The following is an 11,241-nucleotide window of genomic DNA, read 5'->3' on the forward strand; positions in this document are numbered from 1 at the left end:
GCCTTGGGGTCCCTCCGGATGAGCTGGAGGAAGTGGCTGGGGAGAGGGAAGCCTGGGCTTCTCTGCTTAGGCTCCTGCCCCCACGACCCGGCCCCGGATAAGCGGAAGAGAATGGATGAATGGATGGATGGATGGATGGAAGGGGGAAATACTTTTTGCATCACTGTAGTTAAAAAGAAATGGCTGCATAGAAATGTGAGCGATACTGCTTCTTTTAATATTATATTGTGTAATATAATAAAAAAGTCACTATTTCACAGGTGATTTTTTTTTTTTAATTAAACGAGGCTCTCCAAAAACATTGAATCTCTCTCACTTCCTGGTTTCTCTCATTCCTGCAGAAGCTGGAGGAGCGTTTCAGGATCAGCAGGAGGGAGCTCATTTCATTTGAGTTCACTATCCTGGTTGCCCTGGAGATGGCGCTCTACCTCCCAGAGAGCAAAGTCATGCCTCATTACAGACGGCTGGTGCAGCAGCAGCAGGTATAGCAGCACCTGGCTCAACAGCACTGCAGCACACTCCTCCGCCTCTGTATGCGGTCCCGACGCATTTGAACTCCAGCACTGTAGACAGATCCTCGTGATGCCTGGCTCAAAGGGTCGGAGGTCACACAGGAATCGTCCTCCTCTCTGTGCACTACGTCAGAGTTCAGCCACACTGTGATGAGACAGAGAAACTTCACCCCCCCATCAAGAACCAAAGTGATGACACGCTGTGACCGATGGTTGAGTCACTGGAGGTCAAATCGATCACAGCCCCTCAAAATTCATTTTTTTCTCCAGCATTATTTTTATACTTTAGGCCGTCATTACTGTGGGATTTGAAACTGTGCAGAAAAATGTACGTTTTAAAAAAACGTAAGGAGAAATTTCCTTCTAACCAAAAAAACTAACCACAGGTCCTGATTTCAGAGACACTCGAGTTCTGACTTTTTTCTAAGCTCTCTTTTCAGTTCCTTTTTTTAAATTTTTTTTTTTTTTGAAATATCACTAGAAACACTGACAGCCACATGCAGTAGACAATCATAGTTATTATGCTTAAAAACAGTGTTTTCAGCAACTGTAGCACAGACACCAACAGTTATGAGGACGCTGTGACCGACATGAAAGGCGATGAGTTCTGTTCCAGCGCTGTGGAGACCGGTTCCACTGGTTTCTGTGATTTCTTCTTGCTTTCATCCTTCGTGTTCAGACTTCATGAAGTCTGAACTTTTCCTCACGCAGTCCTGAGTTCACCCTGAACATCTGACTGACTGCTGTTAAACAATCAGCCTGTTTTTTTTTTTTGAGGACATTTCCTCTCCCACTCTCTCCTCTGTGTCTTCAATTGCACTTTAATTTGTGCAGATCAGGTTTTCTGAGGACGTTTCAAAGCATGAGCCAGTTTCCTGTTCACTGAGCTGCAGCCTGCTGCTGTCAGAAGCTCCTGTGGGTGTATTTGGATGTTTAAGTGCCTTTCCTAAGGGCACCTGAAGTTGGGTGTAATTGAAAGAACAGTTTTTTTCTCCTATTCAATCTTCCCATTGTTTTTTTTTTTCTCTTGGATGTAGAGATTCAAACCAACTTTATACACCGATCAAGCATAACTTTATGACCACTGACAGGTGAAGTGAATAACACTGATTATCTCTTCATCATGGTGCTGTTAATGGGTGGGACATATCGGGGAGCAGGTGAACATTTTGTCCTCAAAATCGATGTGTTAGAATCAGGAACAATGGGCAGTGTAAGGATTGTAGTGAGTTTGACTCGGGCCAAGACGACTGCATCAGAGCATCACAAAACCTGCAGTTCCTGTCGGGTGTTCCCGGCCTGCAGGGGTCAGTATCTAACAAAGTGGTCCAAGGAAGGAACAGAGGTGATCCAGTGACAGGATCATGCACGTGGAGAGTGAAGGCTGGCCTGTGTGGACCGATCCAACAGAGGAGATACTGTAGCCCAAACTGCTGAAAATTTGAATGCTCTGATAGGAAGGTGTCAGAATACACAGGACATCGCAGTTTGTTGTGTATGCGGCTGCAGACAGTCACGCTGACCCATCCACGACCGAAAGCACCAACGATGGGAACATGAGCACAACTGCATCACAGAGTGATGGAAGACGGCGGGCTGCTCTGATGAGTCATGTTTTCTTTACATCATGTGGATGGTTTTGTGTGTGTGTGTGTGTGTGTGTGTGTGTGTGTGTGTGTGTGTGTGTGTGTGTGTGTGTGTGTGTGTGTGTGTGTGTGTGTGTGTGTGTGTGTGTGTGTGTGTGTCACTTACCTGGGGAACACCTGGCACCACTGTGGGAAGAAGGCAAACCGGCAGAGGTAGTGTGACGCTTTGGGCAATGTTCTGCTGGGAAACCCTGGGTCCTCCCCTCCACATGGATGTTACTGTGATATGTACCACCTACCTAAGCATTGCTGCAGACCGTGTGCACCTTTTCAGGAATGTTTGAGCAGCACAACAACATCTTGGAGGTGTTGACTTGGCCTCCAAATTCCCAGATCTTAATCCAATTGAACATCTGTTGGATGTGCTGGACAAACAAGTCTGATCCATGGAGGCCCCAGCCTCTCAGGATCTGTTACTAACATCTTGGTAACGGATGCCACAGCACACCCTCAGGGCTCTAGTGGAGTCCATGCCTTGACGGGGCTCTTTTATTAGGCAGGAGGTCATAAAGTTATGCCTGATTGGTGTATTTACCTGTTTTCTGTATTTTGACTTCTGCCCTGATTTCATGCTGTCGACAGAGATGCAGGGGTCCCTTTGAACACAGCTGTGATGGAGGTTGGTGTTAGTACACAGAGCCCTCTAAAACACTGGTGTGATGCTCTCTGCTGCAGCGAAACAACAGCTGTGACATCCAGGAAAATGGCTTTCCTTCTCCAGCTAGATTGCTAAGGTCTCACTCTGAGGAATGCGGCCCTCTTTAGTTCCGACTTTTGGAATACAACCTTTTCCCTTTTAGGTCGTCCCAGAAAGGAAACCAGGTTCTCTCTTTAGTTCATGAGCTGCATTAACTGAAAGGAGCAGCAACACAACTGCAGACCAGACTGACCGGGTTCATGTATAAAGTGAACTTTAAACAGGAACAAAATGTTGCACCAGGGTGTCTCTGTGGGTGAGATGTGCGGTGCATGGCTGTGGTGCAGGCGGCCCTTCTCCGCCTCTCTTCGCTGCACACTTTCTAAGATGAAGCACTGAGTAAGCCTGCAGGCTGCAGAATGAACATCAGAATTTGCCGTCACATTACAGATTCTGACACTTTACAGACTGCATGATTATCTTTAGTTGCAGCTCTTTAACACCTAACATTTAAATTTTTAGCGCCTGACGCACCTCTGATATTTTTGGACACTGAAACACGAACGTCTTGTTAAACACGTTAACAGAAGGAACTCGCTGTTCCTGCGGACTTCCTCATTTTTCTCCTGCACTATTAAGGACCATCACAGCTGCTGAGAAACCTTTGTGCTCATAAACTACCTTAGAACTCATTTCACTCAACGTTTCTGTGTTCATTGTATCATAAAGGGATGGCTGTTTAACCAAACTGAGGCCTCCAGCAGGAAGTCTGTGACTGTGGTAAAGATTTATAGTAGAGTGCTTCATGTGGGTATTTTCCTTTTCTAGCCTTTGATGATGGACGTTGCACAAACACTTCCTGTTGAGCCTCAGTTATTTTTGCACTTTGCCTTTTAGTCCTCAAACTTTATTTTATCACTAAGTACCAAGGGTATATAATATTTTTCTACATGTAAAGTAACTTATTGTAATGTTGTATATTTGAAAACTGTCTGAAATTAATTTATTGCTGATAATCCTCTGGATGAAGGATCATATCTCCTCTTTGTTGTTTCTCAGCAGATGATTGTTGGAAACGTGATTGTTGGTCCTCAGATTTTACGTCCACGTTCTTCCACTGATCTGATTTTCCCTCGTGTGGTCGCAGACTTGAGTTTTGTGGATGTCAGAGCAGGAGAGCTGACCTGAAAGAGTCCCATGAGCCTGTTTAATAATCCTGATGCTTATTTTGAAATCAGGCTTTGGGCTTTTTCCATTTTATATTTCAATCCACCGCATTAAACTTAGACTACCATGTAACAGATCTGATGCTCACTGTGACAAACTACACAAAGTCAGTGAGTTCAACCAGCAACATGTTGACCAACAGAAACATAAAATCATCAGCTGATAAATCAATCAGACATCAGACTGCTCTGTTAAAGACGTGTTTAGGATGTTATCTGAGGTCTGTGCAGAACTTTGCTTTAAGAAACTTTCCTGTTCCGGCTTCAGAGGAAACTTTCCTCTCCTGCTCTGACAGACGGTGAAGAAAAATCCACCCTCAGCGATTTGCACTGAGTCACTTCAGAGCAGAGTCGTATATTTAAACTGTTTCCTAATAACAGGAAGGGAAGCTCTGCGGTAAACAGCAGGACCGATAAAGTCAGAAACGTGTTCAAACACTTCAGCTGACTAAAGTTCAGACTGAGAGTAGAAACTCACCATCTTCCAAAATCATCTTCTCTACATTAGAGATTTGTGATATTGACTCTATGCAGCTTTTATTCTGTCAGCTCCCCTTCATCCTTCTCCTCCTCCTCCTCTGTGTGTCACTTTATTTAAACCTCACAGTCACATGTTGTATTGAGTTTGTTGTATCGAGTGTTTATTATTATATTCTTCTTCTTTGAGGATGCAGTGATGTAAAAGGAAATATTTACCGTGTTTGTCTCCTGTGTACAGTTATTGTTTTTACACGTTTACTTCTTAATTTGTTTTCAACGACACTGACGAGCCACACAGCAGTTTGGCAGCGTTGCAGTCGGGGCATCGCCTGATTTAAATAATATTTTTTTTGTTGCTACTTTTGTATAAAATGCATTTAATGATCCAGTACAGTTGAAATAAAAAAGGCAAAGCTGGTTAAGGACACGTTGCATCAAATTAATTTGCAACAAAAGTAAATGTTTTGTATGAGGAAGCTGAGCTCGAATACTTCCACTGCACAAGTGAAGGAAATGTGTGTATTTATGAAATATTTTGTAAACGATAAAGACCGTACACTGTCAAAACTGCCAATGTTCATGTTTATTTTCATTAAAAATGTGTAAATTACTGCATCACTTCACTCTTTGTCATCCTGAAAACACACTGTGTGTCCAAACAGTCAGGTTGGGAATAAAGTGAATGTTGGTTTGTTACAGTTACAATATTTAAACAATAGGTTTCTGGAAGGGAAGGTTTTTGCAGTCCACTGTAAAAACATCTAAACTTAACTTAGGAAAGAAAATGAGAGCGATCAGTGATGGGATCCTCCCAGGATTAATGAGAATGTAAATTAAATGTAGAGTCAGGATAACATTTCATAACAGGAAACACTTCAGCAGACGTCTGATTACCTTCTGCAAAACTATTCTGGCCTCATTTGGAGACGCTGCCCTAAACTTTTAGTCACCCCTGGATTAGTGAAGATATACAAATTCCAGCAGAAAATTTGCTTTAAATATTAATAATACTCATCAAAACAGTTTTAAGCTTGCTGTAAGGGATTTATATTCTGAGATTATCACTTCTTGGTAACCACATCCTATACTGCACTATTACTACATAATGCAGCTATACCACATAATCAGCTGATATCAATGCATTATGTATAACAGGCCACCATGGTGTTTACATTTGAGCAATATTGCTGAACTGTAGGTATGGCTTTAATATTACTCAATGATGAGTCATCCATAACATGTTAGACATTGATCAGCCAATCAGAGGCTGATCAATCAGGCGGCAGCCTTGAACAGATGTTACTGTAAACAGAGCAGCTGTTTATCCAGTTTCTCACCATCAGCTGCTGTCAGCTGTTCAGTGATGTCAGTTAGTAGATTTGGGGAATCCCCACTTTCTCCATTTCAGTCAATAAGGCCAAGTAGGTAAAGCCAATTACACAGCACAATATGACCACATGATTAGGCTGAGCCAATCAGACATGAGAAAGAGTCTGCATCTCATTAGCATATATTATAGCATTAGCAGCCTGAAATCCTCCATGTCGTTTATTCTCCACTTCAGATAAATAGAGCCAAAGTGAACAAAGGGTACTAAACATGCAGGAATATGAATATCGTGCTGCACATCCTTGAAGAGTAAAGAACACATATGTCAGATTTCATGGCTCACTGCTTCTTTTTTCAGTGCATTCATTTACTGTCTGTCAGTGAAGAACATAAATAAGAATCTTTATGGTGAACAAAGCCAGAGGATGGCTACTCAGGAATTCAGTTTGTGTTGGCAGGTGGTTTCATATCACAGTGTTCACTGAGGCTTTGAGCTTTGACTAATCATTCATAATAAACACTGATGGAGATGTCTGAATGATCACATTAACAGAGTGAACTGCACAGAAAACACTTTTTTTAATATAATATTTTTTAATATTAACCAAAAACTGCACACTGTCACTAAAATATCCGACTGCACATGTAAGTTATAAATATGTCAAAAAACAGAAAAATAAGCTTTTGTATCATTTGTATTGAGCTTTTTGCCTCTGAGAGTGAAGGTTAAGTACTGATGTGATTCATGCTGAGGTAACAGTAGAGTACAGAGGAGGTGAAGCCGCTCTGCTGTGGTCCACCTGAGCCACGGAGTAGATGACATCAGTTGCATTATCACAGGGGGCGCTGCAGGTGGCAGGAATGTGGGAAAAATCCACCTCAGAGTGACTGAGATCACCTGAGTTTTCTTCAACCTGACACAAAAAGGTGAGATCAAACTTTAGACTCCTAAAACTATGATGTCATTTTTTTAAAGCCTGTCTGGCAGATTTTGCAAACAGAACTGAGATGTGAATGCAAACATAATCACTCTTCCAAGATGAGCTCTATAGATTCTCTATAGGCTCCTCTGGTTAATGTTTGTCCTTTTATTTTATTTATTTGTGTTATTTTTCTCCATACATGTACATGTGACATTTATTTAATGATTATGATATCATTAAATAAATGATCTTGTACATATAAAGTGCAAAAACCCAGATTTTGTGGATGAAATCTGGAAAAAAAAGCAAAAACATTAAAAACTCAGTCGTCTGATTAAAAAGGTTTGAACAAAATAATAGAAATACCTGCTGTACTAACGCAAAAAATGACTATAAAGCCTCTGAAGTCATCATGAAGTTGAATTATCATCTTTCAAAATACTTTTTTAACAACAAGTGAACATTATAACATTCATGAAAAAGGATTCATCTTTGTACTGTTTTTAACTAGCTGTACCTAATAAAATGGAACCACAGAGTTGTTCAGCACTGAGCATCACTGCTGGCTGACAGGAAGAGATGCAATGGAGATAAATCTCAAGTTTTGAAAGATCAGAATCAACATATATGCTAATACTTACTTTGTTCTGAGGAGAGGTGACGAGGCTGTAGAGGCTCATGCTTTCACCTCCACCTGGTTTTGGGTCTTTGGCCGTGGCGTAAACTGAAGACACTTCAACAGGAGGTGAACGGCTTGGTATGTCACACTCTCTGATCTCTTCATACAACCTGTTGTCCTGCAGGAGGAGAACAAAACAGCTGACAGATACAAAGCGAACAATGATGAAGCTCATGTGTTCACATTTCCTGACCCTCACCTCTCTGTCTGCAGACTCAGTTTCCACAGGAGGTCCTGAAAAACATGCAGGTCAGGCCATAAACAAATAAATAAATGAATCATATCAATCAAACCTGCTACAACCAGCTTCTGTTGTGTCATAAATGAACATCTGATGGTTACAAACAGGCTGAACTTTCAGTTCAGTGTGACGGGAATGTCACAGCTGACTTCATTCATGCAAATTGGGACACTGTGAGCAGTCCATGCTAAGCTGTGACAGAGAAACTGTGTCCTGGTGCCGTGTTTTCCTGTGTGTTATATGCTATTAAAAAAATTTATTTTTGAATGATTATTTTAGAGCACAGCCAAGTGTGACTGTGTCTCAGTTATCTTCACCATCAGCTGAGTAACACTGTTTTCACAGCAGCTCCACCAGAGGCTGTCTGAGATTATCTGATGTTACCATGATGTAGACACACTTTCATTGTGGTAAATGAGGCAGAGTTAATGCTGTTGTACAAAGGCTGGAATATTATGGCAGAAAAAAAAATCAATTTTTTTCTATTTGACTTTGTGTATTTCAACAATACATGAAACAGTGCAGTATATTATACATACAAGTGAATCCAATAATAGATTAAATGCAGTGTTGAGGCTGTCATTTTCAGCATCTACATGGATGTTAAAATCACCCACGATAATTATTTTATCTGAACTGAGCACTAAATCAGATAAAAAGTCTGAGAAATCAGACAGAAACTCTGAGTAAGGACCAGGTGGACGATAGATAATAACAAATAAAACAGGTTTTTGAATTTTCCAGTTAGGGTGGAAAAGACTAAGAGTCAGAGTTTCAGAAGAATTAAAACTTTGTCTGGGTCTGTGATGAATTAATAAGCTGGAATAGAAGATTGCTGCTACTCCTCCTCCTCGACCTGTGCTTCGAGCATTCTGACAGTTACTGCGACTCGGGGGTGTTGATTCATTTAAACTAACATATTCATCCTGCTGTAACCAGGTTTCTGTAAGGAAGGTTAGTCTGCAGGAAATGAATGTGCATCAGTGTGATGATGGTGTGTGTGTGTGTGTGTGTGTGTGTGTGTGTTTCCTGTTGCCTCACCTCTGGGTTTAGTGGTCCTTCTCTTCTTGTAGAAAATCAGCAAAGCTGCTAAATTGACGCTGATCATAACGAGCAGAGTCAGACCCACATACAGCAGCATGTCTGCAGGAGTTTAACACAGAACATTAATTTCACTCACACAGAGCAAACATGCAGCCTCGAGGTTCATTTAGCAACAAAGTACCAGATTATCCAGATAGATCTGAATAAATATTGATGAGACAGATTACAGTAAAATCCAAAAGTGTATTCTGAGACTTTTACTGTTTCTACTTTAATTCTATTTTAATTCCAATACTTTTGGACTTTTACTGATTTCTACACATTTCTGCACCATTTTTCTCTTTTACTTCACTAAAAGATCAGAGTGCTTCTTCCACAGACATTAATGGACCAACATCACATACAAATCTGCACACAAAACATATAATGAACCTGAACGTCCAGCGGAGGCTGATGGAGGTGTGGAGCTTCCTGAACCTGAGCTTCCACTCAGTGTTGGTGGTGGTGTGGAGGCTGGAGAGAGAAATCCTGAAGCTGAAAAAGGTCTCAGAGTCACGGTTGGTGTTTTAGTGGTTGGAGCTGTGAACAGTGAAACAATCAGAGTCATAATAACCCCACTTGAAGCAGTTTGTATGTGACTGATGTGGTTATGGGGTGGAACTGATTCAACTTTATTTTTCAGCTAAATATAACATCTGTAGGTGATTGAAAGAAAAGCAGCTGCCTTTGAGAGCTGAAGCTTCTGTCACACCTTCAAAGACAAACATGGTTGTTAGTAGAAACTCACCTTCTGTGACAATGATCTCAAAATCAAAGTTTGAATCTGGCCTCCAACTTCTGTCCAAAGAGCACCTGTACCATCCTGAGTCAGACTTTTTCAGCTGTGTGATGCTCACATACAGAATGTGATCTGATCTAATGTCTGAGTTTTTTTCATATCTGATGTTGTATCTGCCGCTCTGAGCTGCATCAGCAGATGTTTCTACAAGAATGCCTCCATCTTCACATTTTTCCTTACAGAACAGCTTCCTCTCTCCAGAGAAATAAAACCTGCATCCAACTGTGATGTTTCCTCCTTCCACTGCTCTACTGGTGAGAATTTCTGCATTGACCAAACCAGTGTTTCCATCCTGAAGTGCTGCTGAAAGGATGAACAATCAGTAGTTACTAGCTTCCTATAAATCAAAGACAGATGATTATTAACTTTCATTGATCACAGTAGTTCAGTTAACTTCATTTTTCCTTTTATTTGACTTTACAAACTTCCTGTTTGATACACAAACACAAAGCATGTGCTGAGGAAGAGTCAGAGGGGAAAGTTTGTGGAAAAGCTACAAAAATTAGATTTGATGACATCATCATCATCATCATCAGCAGCAGCAGCAGCAGCAGCAGCAGCAGCAGCTTTTTGTGTTTGTGTGAAATGAGTGTTTTAGACGAGCTGCTAAACATCCAAAGTTTTCAGTTTGTCACCAAAACTCTGAGTGTTGTTTCAGCAGCTCTACGATGACTACTACTACTACTACTACTACTACTACTACTACTACTGCTGCTACTGCTGCTATAAAGATAGAGAAAATATTTGATTGCAGACTGAATGTACAATAATATTTAGAAAGGTTATTTCTGGGGATCAAACTGTTGTGAAAAAGAAAAATATTTGTGTAAACATTTAAATTCCTCACAGGTTTATATTTTGAGGAGTTATTTTATGCTTTCAATAATCTGCATGTTTGAGTGACTCATTTCCGAACTGACCGTAACCACAGAAACCAATAATGAGTTTGAGATGACGAAGAAACAAAGAAGAAAGCTGTAAAAGTAACTGATGACCTACAAATGAAAGAAAGTGGAGACAAACAACACTTAGAACAGAGAAAGTGACAGAAAGAAGAAGAGAATTTACTCACTGAGGAAGATGAAGCAGAACAAAGTGTGTTTCATCTCAAGGCTCTGATGGTTTAATGCTGCTTCTCTTCCTTCTTCACTTGCAAACCAGGAACTTCTCTTAATGCTGAGGTCACGCCTTCAAACACACACACCCACACCCACACACCCACCCACCCACCCCCACTGGTTCAGGAGGAACTCAGTATGAGTGAAAATAATTATAACACACAAGCGTTTCAGTTTGCTGCAACTTTTATGTACCAAGTAACAATTTCACACACAGAAATAACAACCTGAGCTCTTTAACAAACTGATTATGAAATCAAACAAACCCTAAAATCTCTCCATATTCTCCTGAGTCATCCCTTTAAATACATTTGTTTAGTTTGCAGCATCATCTTCCAGTTTTCATAACTTGAATCTCTGGTTTTCAGTCTGAAACTGTGATGCTGTGAAGAGAAATTTGTACTCAGTGTTCATCTTTCCTTTTGATTCATTCTTTTCATATTTTGAAGGATTTCTATGTTAAATTCATCTGTTTGTTGTATTGTGTTTGTTCTTGTCTGACTTTTATCAGCACAGAGAAGCCACGCAGCAGCTTAACTGAGTCAGCCGTGACATCACATGATGTAAA

General features: G+C 40.8%; 2 protein-coding genes across 2 annotated transcripts in view; one reads left to right on the top strand and one right to left on the bottom strand.

Moving 5' to 3' along the window:
* Nucleotides 1-5,067, top strand: part of cables2b (Cdk5 and Abl enzyme substrate 2b) — a 60,557-nt gene extending 55,490 nt beyond the window's left edge. The window contains exon 10 of the mRNA XM_030733911.1: nt 342-5,067. Within this exon, the coding sequence (XP_030589771.1) occupies nt 342-488 (147 nt within the window). The 3' untranslated portion in view covers nt 489-5,067. The remainder of the gene's footprint in view (nt 1-341) is intronic.
* A 1,175-nt stretch (nt 5,068-6,242) lies between these two features.
* Nucleotides 6,243-10,685, bottom strand: LOC115782576 (uncharacterized). Its single transcript, XM_030732819.1, has 7 exons — nt 10,628-10,685; nt 9,505-9,858; nt 9,150-9,296; nt 8,715-8,816; nt 7,632-7,666; nt 7,395-7,550; nt 6,243-6,744 (listed from the first exon to the last, which is right to left on the bottom strand). Exons 1-7 carry the CDS (start codon nt 10,659-10,661, stop codon nt 6,574-6,576), a joined length of 999 nt encoding a protein of 332 aa, XP_030588679.1. The 5' UTR covers nt 10,662-10,685; the 3' UTR covers nt 6,243-6,573.
* Between the last annotated feature and the right edge of the window lie 556 nt (nt 10,686-11,241).

This window comes from Archocentrus centrarchus, chromosome 7 (genome assembly GCF_007364275.1).
Source record: "Archocentrus centrarchus isolate MPI-CPG fArcCen1 chromosome 7, fArcCen1, whole genome shotgun sequence".
NCBI lineage: Eukaryota > Metazoa > Chordata > Actinopteri > Cichliformes > Cichlidae > Archocentrus > Archocentrus centrarchus.